This window comes from Mchenga conophoros, linkage group LG12 (genome assembly GCF_057382185.1).
Source record: "Mchenga conophoros isolate Kocher_MC1m ecotype Shallow Benthic linkage group LG12, M_conophoros_male_GT1.1, whole genome shotgun sequence".
Taxonomy (NCBI): Eukaryota; Metazoa; Chordata; class Actinopteri; order Cichliformes; family Cichlidae; genus Mchenga; species Mchenga conophoros.
In genome coordinates, this window is record NC_140537.1 from 25,977,078 (window position 1) to 25,998,827 (window position 21,750).

Here is a 21,750-nt window from a genome sequence, read left to right on the forward strand (position 1 = left end):
CGGAAAACTTCAGACATTTACCAAAGAGAATTTCTACTATTTTAAAGGAAAATGGCGGTTACATGAAATTTCTGGTGGCACTTTGTGTGTTGTGCTTTCTGGCAAATGAAAATATTCACGGAATTTTTATTTTAAAAGTATTTGTTTATTCTTTGTACAGTGTGGTTATACAGACACAACTTCTACAGGTGTGCAGTCGTGAAGATATTTCTCGTTGTATTTATCAGAGCTTTTAGATGTCTTTTTTTCTTCTGTTTTTTCAGTATTTTTTAATGTTGGGAGCAAAACAAACTAAATTAGAATTGCCTCTTTAGGGGGGATAAAAACAGAAGTTTAAAGAAAGATTATTTAAAACCAACTCTAATTAAAACTTTTTGCATCACTAGATGCAGCTCAGCGTTAAGTGAGGAAATGTGTTCTTTGTAATTTGGGTGAACTGAACCCTTGAGCCTGCGGTTAATTCACTTTGCCACGGAGTTAATTTTGGAGGTCAATTTTCTTTAGAATCAATAGGGGGGGGAAATCCATGGTGAAATGCCTGTCATATCCCATCTGTCACAAAATTTCGTATTTTAACTGATGCTTTCATCTGAGGTAAATTGCAATAAATGAGCAGGTGAGTGTACAACATCAAGAGCACTCATCTCTTGATGTTGTACACTGGTTGTCACATCTGTGACTTCTCTTTTATGGCACTTTGTTTTATTTCACAAGGGCAGACAGGTTGGCCTTATAATTTGAAAGAAAGACCGTGGAAATAACTTCCTAGTTGAATACCGCATTACCCCAAATACCTGATGAATGCTTAGTCACATACAACATTTACTCCCAGCAAACACACACCATAATGTCTACGTGGCTCTGTATGGTGTCTGCCTGCCGTAGCCCTCAGTGCTGATGCTGCTGTAAGCAAGTGTCTGAATCAGCACGATCTAACACTGAATGACTGACTGAGGAAGGTACAGCCAAACAGGAGCCAAGGCTGAAGGTGTTTGCTTGTGCATCAAAGTAAACGTATCTCTTTTTGTTTGTACGCGTAAACGACTACTCAAGGCGTGAGTGTGCACAGGTACAATCTGTGATGTGTACGCGCAAACGTGAAAATATATGCAATGAAAGCTGAAAAGTGAACGAAGGAATAGGGAACCATGTGGGATGAATTAAGCATTTCTGTTTTAAAAAAAAAAAAAAAAAAAAAAAGGAGGTCTTGAAGGCCTGTTGAAAACCTTGGTGTGAACAAAGAGGAACTGTTAGTCACCCTGGCCCCTCCTGGGCTGCCCCTTCCAGTGACATGTGGTGAATCAGAGGCCATTTACACAGAAATAATAGTGTCTCAAATCAGCAGTCATTCTAATGGGACTAAATTACTCTTTTTTTTTTTTTAAGCCAAAAGTCTAACCGGAACCTATTGTATTCTTCTTCATGAATATCCAAGGTTCTTTGTAGAAATTACAATAGTGTATTCAGGCTACTGGGAATGTTCAATAAGCAACTGTGTAGTTGTGTATACTTGTACTGTACACAGATATGGGTGTATCTACCTGCTTCTGTTATTAGATAAATATTTGTGTAATTAAAGCCTGTTTAACAGGCTCTACCACAAATGTCTTACGTACATAATTCATGATAAAAATATACTCTGTGCATTTTAAAGGTGACTCAATAAACAGAAAAGGTGAAAGAGGTCCTTGTCACATGAAAGGCTCCATTTCTCACCAGATATGGGTCAAACCATGTCTGTGAGTCTTTTTTCCCCCTTTACTGCCTTCGACAAGTACCTTTTTTAAATTCAGTTCATATAACCGAGCGCTTTACACTATTAATCCCTCCCACACCCCACCCCCACAGCAGCTTCCAGTGTCTGATCCAGAGACACAGGTCATTTGTCATCAGAGAGGGGAGCTCTAGGAAACAGCAAGCCCAGCATGGGAGCTCCACACTGGGCATGACAGCTCTCAATGCTGCTCCTCGAAATCGCTGAATATAGTCAAATAGCGGAGCAGCAATCAGAAAGAAAGAGAAGCAAAGAGACAGGGATGGGGATGAGGTGTCAGTGTGTTTGCAAGTGTGTGTCACCCTGTCCCACTGCCTGCTTTTCTAGCAAGTGTTCATGTGCTTGGACGTACATGTGCTCGGCTGTTTCTCTCGGAACAAAGCTCAGCTGGGACAAAGAAGGTTAAAGCAGAGACGAATGCAGATCGAGTCAGCTCTGCACGTATGGTTTAACCTGCTCGCAAACATGTTAACCTTAAAATGCGCATACACCCACAGACCATGTCCAGGCAGGGTACTAGGTTATAATGGTGTTGTGCGCCGTTGTGCGCGTTCACTGTCACTGACCCCAATATGACTCATTACTTACACAAGCACACATACACGCATTCGGACTCTGATTGCAAACCTGCCCTAGGAGGCGGCGGAGGAGAAGGAGGCACACAGGACAAGAGGGGAGCTGTAAATGCATTCTCAATCTCTTAACTCTCTCACCTTTCTGCATTATATCCTCACTGTGCAAAGAGGGAGGCGAGAAAGCAGAAGAGGCACATAAAGTGAATATAATAAAGAAGAAGCACAATAGAAGACAGGTAAAAGGATGAACAAACAAAAGGACGCTGGTTTGAGAAACATCAGCCCCCCACTGTCACAGCGTTATATAGTGTGTGCTTGTATTTTATCCCAGTGAGCATGCAGATACTGTATTGATTGGAGCTGAGAGGGGCAGGCAGTGGCAGAGGGGTATTAAATAAAAGAAGGGGGGGTGAAAAAAAATCAATTCCCTTTGCCCCCTGAAAAAAAAGAGGAGAAAAAAGAAAACAGAATGGGAGTGAAGGAGAAAGGATGAGATAAAATACAAAAAATAAAAGAGGAGTGTTGGTCAGGAAGCCAAGTTGGTTCATTTGAGTCAGGCTGTTATGGTGCATCTACTTTCTGTGCACCCTTGTCTCAGCCCACACTCCCCAGTCCCTTTGTCACTGGATGCTCTGGTCAGCACATTCTGCCTCTTTGTCTGCAGAACCTTCACCTTTCCTTCTGTTGTCAATAACTGTGTTACTACCAAGGGTGGGTGGAAAAGCACAGAGCCACACTTGGATGCACAGTTTAAAACGCAGCACACACTAACAGACATAGATATAAACAGGTGCACAATGCAGCTCTCACATGTCCAATCAGGTTGGAAGCTGAAAAACCGTAGTTTTCTATGTCACCCGATGTCAGAGGTGGGTGCTGTGTTTATGCAGACATCGCGTGCCAAGAATCACCCAGACATATCTTTTTGTATGCCCACCATGTGGCCCACATTACCCCCGCCTACATCAGCAATGTACGCCAGACATCACTTATCTACTGGCCACCCTCCTCCCTACACCCTCCTTCACTCCACCCAAACCCCATCAACGACACGGGACCAGGCAAGCGTGAGAGACGGGCTGGCGATAGACACGAAATGTGGCACGAAATGCAGAAAAGGAGCCCCACAGACACACACATAGTGTCAAGCACACAGACGCCTCAGACTTCTAGCCAAGCCTAGGTTGTGGTTAACTCCTGGCATGCCACGCAGAAGCAGAGGCAGCTGTTCTCAAGAAGGAAACGGGGGGGAAAGCGTCCTAGTGTGAAAACGGCTAAGAAGAATATGTGCTCGCACCTTTTTGAACTAGCACAACATGTAACAAACATATGCAAACATACAACTTCAGCCACAAGGTGATAATTGCTTCTTTGCATCTTTTGAATGTTTACAGCAAGTTTCAACACAATTGTTTTATTTAAATGAGTTCAGCGTTCAATATTCCCCATTTAGAAATAACAAGAAAATTACATCTTTATGTCTGCAGGTGGGTTTGGATAACCTTTAAATCTGCAGTAGGCAGGTGATCTCCCGCTACTCTGAAACGCGTCCCCCTGACCTTCCAATTAGAGCTCACTACCCAACAGCGTCTACACACTAAATCTTCCCACAGGCTGGTGGTTTGGACACCGGTATAAAACAGCCTGCTATAAAATCATTACTGGACTGTAAAACGCTAGAAAAATTCACAATTAAAAGACCAGCAGAGACACAGAGAAAACAAAGACAGAATGAGGGGAATTATTCTGTGTCCAGATATGTGGAAGTAAAACATTTGCACAACACACTCAGTAAAATACCAGCGTGTACTGTACCAAAGTAATGTTCTCTTTGTTGTTTTCAAGGGGGGGATGGAAAACGGGTGGGGGTTGAAAACTGTGAGCTGAGATACAATCAACTCATATTTTGACAGCTGTAGTGCTGATTTAATACTCCAAATGATAAGCAATGGCAAACGAAGAACTCCGCATCAATCATAAATCAAATTCTCATACATCAAAATATAGTTTGCAAGCAGATAAATGCATGGCTAATCTGAGTTTTGCCGTGGCATTTAATTAATTGGCTACAGACAAAAGTCTACTCCTAATTAACACGTATCAAACAGACTGCAGTTCATCCTCCATCAGCCATGTGTGAATTTAAACTAAATGCCATCCACAGGCACTGACGGTTGCATTTTCTGATGAGACGTTTGTCTTGACAGTACATCAGCAGCTCTCAGGGTTCATCATGATGTACAATATAAAGAAATCACATGCAGGAACTTCTGCATAGTTTCCGTTCACACTTAAAATATATAGAATACTTGCACATTTACATGTAACTATGTAAAAGCAGATCAGTTTTGGAGCAACGAATGGCACAGCAGAATGATAACACATCTAACTGCTGTACAATCTAATTAGCGACACCATAATAAGCTATTATATCATATTAATAGCAGTACACACTAGTGCCGATGGGGGATTTGGGGGGGCGGGGCTCATTTAGGACAGAATGTGTAAAAGGTCACAGAGAAATGATTTACGGGATGCAGTCTCATCAGGTTGGAGGCATAAATTGTCAATTCAAATTAAAAGTGAAAGTGTAGAGCTTTGTAAGCCGAGTCTGAACAGAGAACTGAGAGAGTCCCGTCTACTGCAGGAGGAGGATTCCCTCAGTGAACATCACAGTGAGACAGAAAGGGGTCTAATCCATACCTGCCTGTGCTAATAGCACTCCCATACTGGCACACTGAGCCCATAAGTAAGCATATGAGCTCAACTGGGCACACTGACCTCTTCACATATGTTACTGATGAATGACCACAGAGGGCTGCAACTATCGTTTCGGCGCCTTTGGGCAGCAGCGTTGTTTACCAAATACAGTGATGCAGATTGCTTAAGTTTCCTTTAATTAAAATTCTTTCCTCTTATGGGAAATTTATAAACGAGTCATTAGCACATAAAAGGAATCATTACACCAAAAAGTATTTTGTTCCCTGCAATTTTCGTTTATAATAAGAAATCGGCAATTCTCTTTTTAAACACTTTTTTAAAGACTACAAAAGACAAGAACATTAATTCTGGAAGACTACAGCGAAAACAGCTCAATGCATTTAGCCTGTAGGAAGAAAACAATAAAACAAATCAATGGTAAGCTTGTAAATGCTGCAATTTTAGTTTGAAAAGGAGTGTCTAAATTGGAAATAACTGGGTAAGTCAGAGATTAACCTCCCTCTATCACTTATCGATCCACATTTATTACTTTTAAATGTGGGTAATTGGGGAGAGTTTGGTACAATCTCTGTCTGCATCTTTATAGAATGGCTCCAGTAGGTGTATGGGCCTTAAGTGCACTCATAAATTGGTTTTATTAGTTTCTGAGACATATCGCTGTTAATGTTTCCACTCGACGGCTTTATGGCCACATTGTACCGACTCCGGTGAAAGATGCTACCTAACATACTGCAAAACTGATGCTGACCAAAAACAGGGTTTTGACGTAATGCTTTCATTTAAATTTTTAACAAGATGTGTGGCACGACTACAGCGTTATCAGTCCTGGAAAATAAGAGATAAGAGAATACTGGAAGTCTCTTTATTTTGAGGGGGTGAAAATTACACTCACTACGATCTGGGCAATTTATTTGCACACGTGAAAACTGTGATCGGAGGCAAGAACTTGAATGAACCTACAACATGTAATACTGCTATGACATTACGTGTGAATGTCTGTGTGAGTAAGCATTAGCACACGCCCTGTACAACTCCCTGTATTATTCTCCAGATGTTTTCTTTCACAGCTCCGTAAAAGACTACCGGCATTTATCCGTCTTTCTTTTCCTCCATTATTCCCCGCTCTTCCTACTCACACCATACGATCCCTCCATCAAAGCGGGCCACTTTGCCAAACATGATCCCTGCCTGTTGTGCATTGGTTTGGTTTCGAGAAGCGGATTAAACAGTTCCCACCAACTCTCTGATGTGGACCTTATCTCAGGTTTCTCTTGACACTGGTAGGGTTGTGCTGTTATTAAAAGCTAAAGGGCTTTGTTATGGAACACAAAAGTTAGAGCTAGACAGCAGTTAGTCAGGCTTTGTTAAGGGTCACAGAGGTGTTAAACAGACTACACCTGAGGCTGTATTAACACCTGAAACATACAAACTTCCATGGAAAAAAGTTCAATTTATTTAAGCAGATTAACAAAGAACAATTGTGTAATGAGGTGGAAAATATATATTACTGATTATTGCTAATTTTAAAAAAAATAAAAATAAAAAGCAGGCAAAAGTTTATTTTGGGAACTGAAAATGATGATTGCAGCTAATTGAAATAATATATGGAATAGTGTTTTTAACTATTGAGTATTGTCTTTAAACATTTTCAAGAGGTTGACTAAATCGATTTCTCAATAGATGGCCTCTCTTAACTGTTGGAATTGAGCCAGCCATTGCTCTTCTCCTGGGGTTGCTGTTTATTGATCATAGTATCACATGGTGGTAATGTGATGTCAATGCCTGTCTTACCTGTCTGAGCAAGCAGCTATTGCAAAAAAACAAAAAAACAAAAAAAAGGTGGATTAGGGCCAAACAAATCCAAACCCATGATTAGAAACTTGACACATAATAAAACTATTGTGGATACTCTTTTTTTAAAAATAATTTAGGAGAAAAAAATAAATAAAATACATAATTTTTTTGGTAATTAAATTCAGTTTAATAAAATATATTTGCCCACACTGAAGTACTAGATTAACGCAGAATGACCACATTTTGGGGCGGCTCAGCGTCAGGCCTTGTTACTCAGGATCCCCATCTTTTCTCCCTCCCACCTCCTTTCATCCTCCTCATCCTGGCCCCCGCCTCAAAAGACTAGTCTGGCTCGCCTACACACGCGATCCTCATGCTAGCTGGGCCTAAGCCCCGTAAAGGCTAACACAAGCTCAGTGTAAAAACTCCTACAGGGGCCCACCTCCATCCCTCTATCCCCCTTTTCCCCATCTTGTGCTGCCTGACTACACTTTCGCTTCACATTACTTCTGCTTTTCTAACTTTTCCACTTCTGAGCACTATCAATTATGCACTAGAATAACAGTGGGGTCAGGCTTGGCAGCGGGACATAAAGGCCGATTATGAGTGTGAATAATTCAGCCATCTTCGTGCCATGTTCCTCTTAACAGTGATACAGGCAGGAAAGCTTTGCCGCTAATGTACGACTGTAGACACAATCTGACCTGAGCCTAATGTAAGTACAGCTCTTTACATCCCGGAGAAAGGACATGGAAAGTGTGACTGTACTGCATTATTAAAGCTGCTGCAAACCCAATGCCGCTCACAGATTGACAAGCCAGATACCTTCACGGGCCTTGCAAATGACACCTGTCACCCTGTTGACGAGAAAGCCAGAATCCAGGGGCAGAGTTATCATGATATGCACTTATACAAACAAAGGATTATTAAAACATATGGATATAGAGATGAGCCTTTATTTTAAAAGAAACAAAACAAAAACAAAAAACAGGCAAACAAAGGTTTCTGGTCATGGTAGCCATTGTGAAAGTTTGTGAAAGGTCAGTGAAATTAGTTAAGCAGACAACCTTTCATTGCCTTCAGGCTTAAAACATGCTACCTGTACTAGAGTTTTCATGAAATCGCGTGCTAAGGTTTAGAAGTACTGCTCTTCTTAGAGATCACAAACAGTAATGAATATTTCATCACTCCACCCAAAGCCAAGCACGCACTCTAATCCAATAGAGGAGAAATATGAGGCATCTCATTTCCCGCGGACTAATGGTCTACCACAACTCTGTACCTCATAAAAAAATATCACCACTGAGACATCTGCAAAATTTCAGGCATTTCCATGAAAGGAATCCTAAACAGACGGCAACTTTGCAACAAAAAAAACCCCAAAACACACACGTATATATAAAGGATTTCACTGACCTTTCACAAACTTTCACAATGGCTACCATGACCAGAAACCTTTGTTTGCCTGTTTTTTGTTTTTGTTTTGTTTCTTTTAAAATAAAGGCTCATCTCTATATCCATATGTTTTAATAATCCTTTGTTTGTATAAGTGCATATCATGATGTAAATAAGATATATTTTCAATTTTTAAAGAAATTAAAAAAAAAAAAATACTGGAATTAACACAATTATTTATTTTAATTATTTAATTTCATAGCAGCAGCTGCTACTTCTCTTGATGTCAATGTAAATAAGATATATTTTCAATTTTTAAAGAAATTTAAAAAAAAAAATACTGGAATTAACACAATTATTTATTTTAATTATTTAATTTCATAGCAGCAGCTGCTACTTCTCTTGATCAAACAGTAAATTTTTTTGTTGTAAATATTTTATAAATAAGAATGTTTTCTGTATTAAATATGTGCAAAATGTAACCGTTTAAACTGTATTGAACGGAAGCAAAAATGATTTTTTTTTTTTTTTTTTTTTTAAACAAACAAAAAGACACAAAGCAGTGATGCTATAAAATTTTAGAAGCATTTTAAAAGCAACAGGCGGGCCAAATGCTCCTCTGCTTCTTAAAAAAAAAAAAAAAAAAAAAAAAAAAGAAAAGCAGAGTGAACAGCCACTTCACTCCCTCCTATTTGTGCTTCCGTTTGCCATGAACGCACTAATCCTGGCTGGAATGTCTCCGGTCGTGGGGTCCTACGGCCCTGAGGAGCAGAGCAGCAGGTGAAACTGAACTCTGATGGCTTGTCGCGCCTCCCAGTAGTTCTACTGTATAGTTCAACCAGGCCATCTGTTACACAAGAACCCAAATGTGCAAAAGAAAGAAGACAGTTTTCTTCATATGTTGTTTAATTTAAGGCTAAAAGAAAATTAAATCAATGAAAGGTCAAATTTGAGGGGGTAGGGACTAATAAGTGTCTGTATGTAAGTGGAATGAATTTTTGTAATGATTGTGAAGGCACATGTTTGAAATAAAAATGAACTGAACTGTAAAGGAAATAATTTAATAAATAAAATCATAAATCAAATATTTAAGTTTAACAGCACTCTAACAGAACTCTACACGTGGAGTTGAAGCAGATTATTACAGATAATCTAATTTGCCTAAGAAGGTTGTTCTTACCAAGTAGCTGTAATCACAGTTTTCTAAAGAATTCATTTTTTAAAATCAAAACTCGATTCTGACGGGTCTTGTATATATAAACGTCCATGTTTCTGGCTAGTGTCACAACAACACACACACACAAACACACACATACGAACAATAGACATAGAGGTGGGAGGGGCTAGGTTACGGATTAAAAAAAGAAAAAAAGATTTTTTTTTAAAAAAACAAAAAAAAAATCCCCAAAAACCAGGGGGAGGTGGAGTGTGGACGCAACTGTCACTCAAGTGCTGCAGCCACAACATGGAGCCTAATGCTAACAGTGGGCATGCTGGGTCACCTCAGCGGGATCCCAAGACCCCAGTGCAGTACAGTTAAAGATCTGGTAATCCCAGAGACAGGAAAGAGGGGACAATATGGCACAAAGAGCAAAAGAGCGGGAGTAAACCAACTGTCCTATATTTCAGAGATACGAGGCAAGGTAAGAAAGACAAAAGCAGCTATGTGTTAAGGGCAAAAAAAATGCCCGTAGGAAGAAGTTACCTTAAAAAAAATTCTGGAACCCAGCCAACAAAGCATCAAAACCCATGTCCATTATCACCTCTACAATTACGAGGCAAGTGATGACTGATCCAGTTTGGTATTGTTTTGATTCTCAAAGCTCAACAGTGAGATTAAGGACATTAAAAACTTTTGTATGCATGACTATCCTGAAGAAAACACACACACTCCTGAGGATGTAGCCATAGGCAGCGCTCATCACCTCTGTTTATCTGGAGGGCTTAGGCCACTTTGGGGACTCCCCTTAAGTCTCACTTATCTCATTAGACCCTTAAAACTGATTAATATGAATGCCAGCAGAGGCCAGCTCAAGGCATTCCTAAGAATGGAGGGAAGGAGGAAAAGAGAAGAGATGGATGGGGTGGGGGGATTTTAGAGGAAGGGGGTTTTTGTGTCTCCGGACAATGAGCTGATGGCTTTTTAAGCCTCTCAGTGGCTCTGGGTTAATACTCAGGGCTGCAGTCATGGGATAGGCCGCGGTTCAAAGGCTGCTGCACTCTGAGCCTCACTGCTTGCTGATTTAAAGGAAGAAAATAAACAAGCAGACTAAATACCACATCTCCTGCAACTTGAACCTCGCTAAAGAAATAATGAACTACCCGCCTAAATCGGAGTGGTAAACGTGCATGCGTGCGCGTCGGTCTATGTTCTTTGGGGTGTCATATTTGGTTTTGTGGGATAATGTTCAGAATAAGCCAGACCAGTCAACGCTGGGCAGAGATGAGAGGAAGAGGGAGAAGATGGGTTTCATCACACATTCAGGGGATCGATCACTTTCTCTTCAGGGGAAAAAAAACCAAAAAAAAAAAAAAAACCACACTCAGTACAGTTTCACACCGAAATACCAACCATCACACAAACAAAAAGCAGCGCGCACATGCACAACACAATGCAACTTCACAAAATGGGAAAACTATCAAGCAGCTCTCAGAGGAGCAGGCTCAGAGAATTGGGTCAAGAATAGTGCTGCGCTCTGCCGTAGTAGTAGGTATGCGTTTCTGCTGCTTCATTAAAGCAGGCTTCGAAGCAGAGGTCGTCTCAGGATAACCACGCATGCTAACAGAAACTCGAGCATGCGCACAAGTAACTAGCCACTGGCATGCGAGTAAACAGAAAGATACCGCCAAAAGACACAAAACGCACACTCGTCTGAGCATCAAAGCCATCAAAGCGGAGGATGCTAGACTTGGTTCAGTGTTACACATTTTTAAAGTATGATTTATTAACTGCTTGATTCTAGATTCTCCTTAAAGTTTGGATCAAACATCGGCATCTGTTGCCTCATAAAAAGCCTGGACTGGGAAAAAAACGCTTTTAATGTGAGTAGTAGTAGTAGTAGTAGTAGTAGTAGAAGGTAGTGATTTAAAAAAGATAAACTGCACTTCATCTTGACAAGAAGTTTGAGAAATGCAGAATGATATCTCTAAAAGATCATTTTCATTTGTTTTTAGAGTTATTAAACTCCAAGGTGGCGCAGCTAGAGACAAATATGAAGAGATTTCTTTCACATTTAGATATCTACTATTTGAATTACAATCATGCGTAATTATCCACACTATTCATCACAGTCTTTGCTTCTAAAGTACATTTACGTCTAAGGACAAAAACGACTCGCTCTTATTGTACCAATTTGTCGCCACAGCAGATATCTACCATTTTGGAACGAAACCTTCCATTAAGCTGCTACATAGCACACACCCTGGCATTCTGACTGTGATACATGCTTTGCAGTGGAAAATGCACTTTCAAGGGCACAGCGTGCAATGTGTCACAGTAGTTAAGAATAAGATGCAACTTAGTAGCACAGCACCAACTCCCGAGTAAACACAACCCTGTGTGTGGGAGTCTTTAGTGTCAGAGGAAACAAAAGCAGGGGTCTAAACCTGAGCAGGATTAATCCCGTCTCTGTGGAAGAAAGCCCCAGTGTCACTAAACTCAAACCGTAAAGACAACATCTCCTCAGGGTGAAGACCCAGAGTTTAGCCCCAGGAGAACTACCACCAACCAACCACAGCCGCCACCCGGGACACAGAGACAGCCGGCGAGCTGCATGCATCTTTAAAATGTGGCAAAGCCAGACAAGGAACTGAGGGGGGTGGAAACTGGGGGGGTCGATGAGCCGGATGGTGTTGAGGGAAGAACATAAGAGAAGATGGGGAAAGGGCAGTTGGAAATAAGAGAGAATGCCATCTTTTCTTTTCCAAACACTGTGACACCCCTGGCTACTACTACGACATAGCAGCCCCAGCAGTGTCTGGCACTTGCATTATGCTCTTCCTCTCCTCCCTTTTTTTGTCCAAAAGCATACTACTACTTCAGCTGCTCGCGCTCCCTTTCTCCTTGCCATTCATGTGATTCTCCCTCACTCCTCTCCTTTGGCCTCTCTTTTTTTCCCCCTCCGATTAAAAGGCATGCGCTACTTTCAGCCCTGGCTATGTGGAGTGGACAGAGAGAGCAGAACAATGGCTGCCTTTCAGTCTAGCAGTGCAGCGCTGGGGGGGGGGGGCACTGGCTGCTAGTATTTTTCTCTACTGTCAGTTCAAACAAGCTAATGCAGCTAGCTTATTATTGTCATGTCTTGTTAGAACCACAGCGTTAACGAAGTGAAAAACAGCACTGTGTGACTTTGTTTTTGTTTGCTTACATTTCTGTGCTTTGACCTATATTTAGTCCACTTTTTCATGGCCATGTTAATGTAAACAAGAAGGAACTCGTTGAAAGCAGAACAGGCTGTGTCAGCCATTTTAAAATAATCACAGGTGGTGAAGGAGTTAACGCCGTCCTAATCTAAAATCAGTGTTTTATATTTTCTAATTTTTCTTTTTGCGGCGGGGCTGTAAAAGTCTGCAAATATATCAATAAGATTGCGTCAATACCAAAGAGAAAGAAGACCACACAACTTTACAACCCAACTGTGTGTTTCTCAGTCTGTTTGTGAAGATGAATTACCTCATGAGTCATTTACAACTGGCTACAACCTGTCAATTAGGTCTTTATTCACAAGCTTGAGATGTGTTCTCTTCTGGGATCTATTCTCCACACTGCTGCCCAGCTAGAAAAACATCCAGTCACTCCCCCGCAGCACCCCAAGTTAAATAAGGAAAACGGCAGCGTACAGTCCGAAGCCAGTCTACCATGAAAGGAATTATCTGTGGAAAATGTGCCTGGCAAAAAACCCGAACAGTCTCAATCGCTCCCATTACATTTTCCAGTTCAAATAGTGACGGGTGACAAAATAAGTGAAAACATTTATTTATTTATTTATTTTCTTAAAGAAACCCATCAGCTGTTTTGGCCTTACACACGTATCCGTGTAGTTCCTGTAAAAATAATATGAAGTTTACAGTAAATGAGTCTAACAAGGTCAAACACAGAAAACAGAAAGTGCTGGTCTATACCAATATAGATATATATATCTCTTTCAACACTACTCCTTTCAACTGAGATCAGAGGGCACAGAAGGTATCACACCTCTCTCAGTAGCGCCCCTTTCTGGTCAGGGGGGGATAGACCAACCGAGCGTTATAACAGCTGCTTGTAGGCCTCCATCTTATGGAAGAGCGCAGAGGACGTGAAGATGGATATGGTTAAGCGCCATTTTCAGCCGCGAATGAGAATCGTAACAAACGCGCGAGCTTTCTGGATTGGTGTTTGAACCCTCATTAGAACTAAAGTGATCATTTATTCCCGTTGACCACTCTTTTTGATCTCCTAAAATGCATTATACATATTTTCTTCTTAGTTCTATGTTTATTTAACCTTTTAAACCATAAATTAACCTGCCGTGTTCACAGTAAGAGTACACTTTGGATTCAGATGATATGAATTCACTTTAAGAGGAAAAAAATTAGAGTTGGTAGGAAAAAAAATATACAACTTAGATTTTTTTTTTTTTTTTTTTGGTTAATTTTAGCCAGAGAGGCCTGCGATAGTGGCGCGGAAAAACAAACAAACAAATAAATCAGTCTGCAAATAAAAAACAAATGCATCTAGTACAAAGGCAACAAAGAAAAAAAAAGGGTAAAGGTTTTTTGTCTTTACATTTTCATAACAGAATATAAGTCTTGCACCAAGATTTGCACACGTGGAAGTTGCATAAGCTGGTAAATACTTTATTGTTTCCAAGTACAACTATACAGACTGTTTCCCCCATGGGTTGAATGCCAACAATTGAATGAGGGCTGAAAAGTAGATCACTCAGCTGATAGCAGTGTTTCAGCACACCATCTGACCTTGGTGTGACTAGTGTGAAAACAATTACCTGGACATTAATGTGTGGTTGTCCGGGCAAGGGAATTATGCGCTTCAGAAATTATGTTTTATTTTTAAAGCAATCCTGCCTTTTTGGAGTAAATAACGTTTAAAAGTGGTAATTTTACAGTTTACCAGTATGATATCGCTACTCATTAATATATATCTACTAATGAAAAAACACGAGTTTTCTGATATATATATCTATAGACAAAGATGAAAATATTAACATATAAAAGTATATTTAGTTATATAAAAATACACTTCCGTACTTTCGTCATAAGGTGCTTTCACCAGGATTAGCATATGCAAGTCTACAGTCTGACCAGTCACCCCCGACGACAGGGCTGCTTCTGTCCGCTGCATAGTTCCTTCACAAGGGTCACGGCCAAGAGCCCTACCCCTCTTCCACTGCTCACTGAAGAACAGCTGCTCTGCCAAGCACATTGACTAAGCATTGACTGCTGCCTGCTGGGCTCATTTTCTAGTTAATAGGAAAAAAAATCTAATTTAAATGGAAAGTGCATTTACATGTCTGGTGACAAAAATACTACATTTAAACTGAATAAAAGTATTATACTGCCCAGCACTATCATTACAATTTGCTGGTTTTCTATCAAGTCCTATATTTTTCTTTTTTGGTCTTTATTCTCTGCCTCGATCTCTTTGTGTCCCCTCCGCTCGCAGTCCCTGCAGCTCTGCCGGTGGCTGTGCTTGCCAATGCCACAAGCATAAAAAAATGACAGAGCAAGGGGTCATTAACAAGAACTAATCAGCCTGCAGACAGGGGGACAGAGGGAGAGGAAAGAGTAGAACACAGAGTGAGTCAGGATGAAAACGATGAGGAGGTTAGGAGCAACTAAAACAGGGCAATATCACTTGACTTTAAAAATTACAGGTATTCAGAATTTGTAATCATACGAATGATAACGTAATATAAAATTTTCCCATTTGTTAAAGGCAAATGCATGTAGAGACTATGATTTTCCAACTTTATGCATTTGTGCCTTAGTATAAATCAATGCACCTACATGCAAGCACAGATTGATAATACATATATTCATGACCCACTAGTCTATGACAGGTAATGAGAAGTAAGAGGCAGAAACATGTGATTATTGCAGTATCCAGGAATATGAAGAAGCGGAAACAAGCCCTTTATGACCTTATGGCTCATTTGGCACACACACACACACACAAACAAAGATGAGCCAATCAAGACAGCAACAAAAGCAGACTAATACTAGGAGCAACACTACTATATACAGGTCTAAAGCAGCTTGTTAGAAAATTTCATTGGTTGAGCTACAAATTATGCAGCAAAATACAAATCACCTTGAGCAATTTGCATGACCACAACCGCATCAAACTGTTTATGTTAATAACACCTTCCACTTCAAGGAGAGTTGCAGTTACTACTTTGTCTGTTGCAAGCCAACTTTCTGCTTCGTTATTCCTCTCCGTATGTGTGTGACCTCTCCCTGAGCTCCTCTCAGAGTGTGCCTGACCTCTGCGCGTCTTTCTCCACCATCAACCGTGGAGGGACTCTGAAAATATCTAATTGTATTCATTCATTTTCTGCGCCTGGCAAGAAGAGACAAAAAGAGAGAGGGAGAAAGGGAAGGAAGGAGAGAGAGAAAGAGACGGAGAGCAGAGAGGCAGCACGGGATCAAGGCAAGGAGGGATATGGGGAAGAAGAAAGGACGAAGGGGGAGCATGGAAGAGAAAGCCATTTCTTCGCTATTACAGCTGAGACATCATTAGAGTCACTGTCTGTCCCTTATTGGAATAAATGCTCGCAAGCAAAGACAGTTAGTGAGATAGCAGAGGGACAGATTCCACAGAGAGAAGTGTTATTTCAAACTAATGGAAGTCTTTCAGATAAAACTGTAGGGTTTCATCCAGGATTTCTCCAAACATCCTCAAAAATGCTAATATTCCAAATTAAATTCTTTTGAGTAACTATCAAAGAGAAAACTAAAAGAGAAAGTTTAGATGTCTCACAGAGAGAGAGGGAGATTAAAAGATAAAGGTGCTATTCAGAAAAACAATGCAGTTAGCAAGTTTTTGGTCTCATGCTGCGGCCGTGAGAGACAACGATGGAACCAAGCCAACAAAACGGCAAGGAAACCCCCCTCAGCCTGCACCCAGATCAGGAACAACACAAACACCCGGCAGAAATTACTGTGGCACGGCGAGCACAAATAGCATTTCACAATAATGTGTAATTCAGTTATAATTTCGAATGAGAAAACTTTTGAAGAAAATGCAAACTTCACGGGGAAAAAAAGCAGAACGTTTTATTCCAAACACAAAAACTTCCAATCTGAGGCTCCCGGTTCTACGTTACTGACGGTCTGTAAGCAGGTCTACCGCAGTGTGCTTTGTATATCAGCGAGTGAAACTAAAGCATAGCTCACTGTTTAAACTTTGAGCCCTTTCACTTTTTCCGTTTACATCGACTTCAGACTTTCTCAAATCATTTAGCACGGCATGACACTTGAAATCAGACAAATTCATGTTTACGTTCCTGCGGACAGTTTCAGGCTGATTGATGTTGGACAGAAACAGATGTAGCAAAGTTTACGAGTCAAGCTGTTTCACCTGGCATTTCCATACAGAAGCTTTCTCTAGAAGAATTACTTCTGTGCATTTCAGGTGATTAAGTAAGCAAGCAGAGCACAGCACATTGCGCACACTGAAGTGAAACATCCAATTTGGTTAAATGAATTAAAAGCAAAAGAGGTTTTATGACAAAACCCAACTCAAAGAGCAGCGTTAGTGTGATGGATCATATCTCTTGGGCAATTTTCAAATTCGAGGAAGCTGCAGTTTCACGCGGAGCAAAAAAGGAGTGTCGATAAATGGCTTTTTCTCTAGGTAGTAAAACAAGCCCTGAATGATTGTGGTCAGATACCAGCAACTAAGAATATGAGCTGATTCAAACATAGGGGGAAAAAACATGGAATTAACTCTTCTCATAACATTTCTGATGAATTACATGATGATAGCAGTAAATCAATTGGAAAGTAACGTGCGAATGAGTCTGTTTGTGATCAGGGACGCTGTAAATTCTTTCAGTGTGACTGGAAGCCTCAGAACAAAAGGCAGACGCACACAAGTTCCACTACCATGCCACACCAGCTTTCTACAGTAATGCATGAGGAAAGGGACTCAATATTTATTAACAGAGTCATCAATAACACACGTTTGCCATCTCTGCCTCTCTCCTTTTCTTCACTGCTTTTTAACATTACCTTTCTGGCTTCCTGCCTCAGACCTGCAGGGGTGAGAGTCAAACAAACTCTATTTGGAGTAAGTAGAACAGAGTGACTGGTGTTAGCATGAAAACCTGTTTTCTTTCCTCGGGCAACAAAGAGCCTCAGAAACAGATGAGATGCAAGAAACTATCTGTTTCTGTGATTTTACAGCGGACTCAAAGACAGTAAAAGTGCAACACGGATCACTACAACCGTATTTTACACTCTCACCGTTTCTTTTTTCCGCGTTCCTATGTCAGATCAAAGATCAAACGTAGATGTACTTATATTTCCATTTTTCTTTAAACCGTACTTTGTTTTTTGTTGTTTCTTTCTTTACTGAAACTTGTCAGCACATCTGGAAGATATCAAGTTAACAGAGCGGCAAGTCAAGTCAAAACTGTTTTGTTGGGGAAAAAAAATGTGCAGACTAATGAAAGTGTGTCTATCAACAGCAGAAATCTTTAACTCAAACTTTAACTTAAAATTGTGTTTGCCTCTACTGAAGAAAGCGCTCCATAAATAAACAGCCAGGGTAAGCTGGAATAGGGACTAAGACCACAGCAGTCACGGTCTACGGTATATCAGGCCGAGAATCTACACACCCCGCTAGACTGGCCCCGACTTCAGGAGAAAGCTTACAGTCAGCCCTCCGTCTGTAAGCCTGACCACTAATTGTTTCAAGCAATAAATCATGTTTTCCCAAATTTCAAACTGAACGTAAATAGTTGTGCAACAAATTCAGCATATGCTATTAATGGCTTTGTGTTAAGCATTTTATTCAACAAATACTAAGTGCCATTGGCAGCTCAGTGAAATCTCTCTGTAAACTCAACCAGCAGCATTTAGACTTAATAAGCCTGAGACAAGGCTGTACAGTTTAACTCCATAAGGGACTTTTAGTGGGAAATGCTGTCTCAACGAATGTCCACAATGTGCACTGAGGTTAACTCAACGTTGTTGAAGTTTCAGTCTCAAGGACTGCAGCACTTCTCACAAACTTTCATTTTGCTTTGCTGAAGTTGCCGAGTTTGAATGACCTACGTTCTCACTTACAAACTGAGTTTTGGTGAATCTAATTATGTTAAACACATAAGTATCTTTATTTTCCTAAAATAAAAAGTGAAAAGCGCCTCTTTTCACAGTTACATTAACTGTTCCATTTTTTGACAAGATAGATGTCCTCTAAACTCTAAAGTAACAATTTATCTTCACATCTATGAAAAAAGTAACAAATAAATAAATAAATTTCAAGAAAAACGTTGTCTCTTTCAGAATAACAAAGGAGAACATTATTTTAAGAAGACAAATTATTGGTTTTCACACTAACCAGCCATCTCTTTACTAAGGCAAATTAAACCTTTCACAGATGACACAGTTAATTAGTATTCTTGTATTTAATTTTAGCAAAACATCTGTTATTAGTTTCTTTAAAAGCTTGAAAAACGCTGCTTAATTTCGACATGCTTCATTTACTGCTTCACTGTAATAAGTCCACACATGCTACAGTTCAATGCTGCACAAATGTAATTTTACAAACTATATTTCACATTGACTGTTAAACGTATGAACTAAAGAAACATTGATAACATTTTGCTTAATTTTCCAGCAACCCTTAAAGGTGATCCGAGAACAAATTTAACAAGGAGCAACTTAAAGAAGAAAAAAATAAAACTTGACCAATTAAAACTCTCAAAACTGGCGATAACGTCACTTCGGATTTAATCTACTGCGTGTTTTTATTATTCAAATGTGAGTTTGACATTTTCTGTCATTTTCTTTTTTTGCTGTGGTTACTCTGTACTTATGAAGCACTCCTTAAGGTATTTTTAGTTGTGTTGATATCGCCGAATGCGTCTAGATTACATTATGGTAACTGTCCTGAAATATGAAAAATTGATTCTTTAATCCTGACTGACATATAGGCCATCTGTGCCTACGATCAGTATCTTAAGTTTCTATATTGTGACGAAGCCATAAATGCCCTGAACGCAAAACGCACAAGCGACATAGAGAAGCCCTCCTCCGTAGTTCACAGGTCTGAGACATTTGGCCTGTTCGTGGCGTTACTCCTATAACTGGAGTTTTCCGAATGAAGCAAACACATGTAATCTAAAAGCGAGGAAATTAATTACCATATTTTGTAGGTAAATGGGCTTTTTGGATTTGTGCTGAGACTAATAAGATACAGGTGTTAATGGCTCCGGTGGGGTCGTGTCAAGCACAGCTTGAGTCCACCGAGGAGAGAAAGAACATAAGATAATGATCCTGATTGTATGGCACAGTCCCTCTGTCTGTAAGAGGGTAAATGGTTACTTTCCTTATCAGGACGATACTGACAGCGGGTAAAGCGAAGGAACATTAGGCTTTACAGGTTATGTCCGGGCCTTGTTACGCACGGTTTTAATCTATAGTTTCTCGGCAGGTACGCTTTTTATGAGCAGCCTCGCGCTGAAAATAAGACAGAGGGTTTTTCCTGTCCTTGGTTGTAGCATTTACCTACAGATGCTGGCATTATGCCCTCACTGCGGAGAATAAATACTGATGTGGTCCGGCAAACCTGAAAAGCCGTCGTTCGTACATAAGAGAAGGAACCTCGCCGTCCCTCCGTAGTTAAACCTGCCCGGTGAGAACCCACTTACTTGGTGTTGGTTCGGTTCCAGAAGACAGCGTAGCGGTCGGCCACCACTTTGGAGCTTGGCTCCTGGCTAAATACACACATCAACAGCACCAAGCAGACGAAGACAACCATTTCCAATTGCAGCATCACTACAGCAAACTTCGGCACGTATTCCTCTTCAGCGTAGGTTAGTCAGTCAAGTTGCACGGGCGTTTCAACCGGGACAGGTGATGAGTCTCATTCACACGTGTCCGCGTGTTTCTGGCGCAGTTTGTGAATACTAAACAAATACAAATGCGCACAACATAGAAAACGAAGGAAAAACCATTAATGACAGTTCGGATGACACTTCTTCGGGTCGAAGGAAATGTGAAGTTACAAAAGCAACGCGTTTCTCGCTGACGCAGAGAGAAAGTTCAGATGAATCATGAGCTTTATTTGGTGAAGGTTGTCAACTCTAACAAATCCGTATCAAGGTGACAAAATATCTCTCCATCTACTGCACAAACAGTGATCAGCAAATGTAGGCACCAATACGCAGCACAACAGGCAGTGTCTTCTGTGGTGTGATCGTGTTCCTGCAGGGAGCTACTGGATGTAGCCTGTATCAGGGCAAATGACAGCTGCTGAACACTTATTCTTTACTCCAAACCGAAAGCGCAGGGGATTAGCCAGCCCAAGATATGATGGAGAAAAAAAGAGAGAGGGGGGAATCAATGTGTCCAATGACGCTGTAAGGCGCACGTCAGATGTCCATGTTTTCCAGGCAACTTTTTAAAGCCATACAGTCAGCCAGTCACTGAGAAATGAATGGGGAAAGCTGGACACGGTCTTTCGTTTCCAGCGTGAAAAAAAATAATGTTATCCTTTCCCGGCGATTTACCGGGTGTGACACGACCGATGCGGGGAGGAGTCCTTCTCGGTGTCGGGGAGGACAGAGTTATGTTTTCTCATGCGCTTCTGTCCGTGGAGGCGCTTGTTTATGGTCGCATCCCAAACTGTCCTCCTCATATATAAGCCATCGTGCGACGTGCAGGCATGAAAAAAATACTGCGTTCTCCCATGAGCGCGCTATGAAGTCTTCCTCTTTTTCTTATGTTTGGGTTTCAAACGCCGGGACACGCAGGAAGGTGAGGGCACAAGCAGGCAGCTTGAGACGCCGAGTGAGAGAGTGGGTTTGGTTACGACGGAGCGGGGGATAGTCCCATTGGTTTGAAATTATTTGAATGGGCGTCTCTCGAACAAAGCCAAGCCCCTCCCCCACCTAAAACCGAGCTAATTCAATTACCGAAAGGTAGAGCTGGAAGGGGACATGGAAAGAGGTGCGCACAGCTGGGACAGTGACCGCTTTTAGATACTCTGTCCACACCACGTTGTCAGCTCCGCTTGATAAGTGCGCTCGGCGCAATTTAATTACATGCAAACGGACGCAGCGGACCAAAGAAGACCATGGGCTCCAGTTACACTCTCATTTCAATTTAAGTTGCGTTTTTTTCTATTAACAAGAGGAAGCCTGTAACGAGGTAATGGCCAAGATGTTGACATAACAATACTTTTATACATAAATATATTAGATTTTATAAGGAAAAAGATAATTAATATTAACATGTTATTTTCTTTGTACTTTCATTGCCCAT

General features: G+C 40.8%; 1 protein-coding gene across 2 annotated transcripts in view; it reads right to left on the reverse strand.

Moving 5' to 3' along the window:
* efna5b (ephrin-A5b) overlaps positions 1 to 21,277 on the reverse strand; it is a 104,931-nt gene extending 83,654 nt beyond the window's left edge. For both annotated transcript variants that reach the window (XM_085294784.1, XM_085294783.1), the window contains exon 1: positions 20,136 to 21,277. In XM_085294784.1, coding sequence (XP_085150910.1) covers positions 20,136 to 20,260 — 125 coding nt within the window. In that variant the 5' untranslated portion in view covers positions 20,261 to 21,277. The remainder of the gene's footprint in view (positions 1 to 20,135) is intronic.
* Between the last annotated feature and the right edge of the window lie 473 nt (positions 21,278 to 21,750).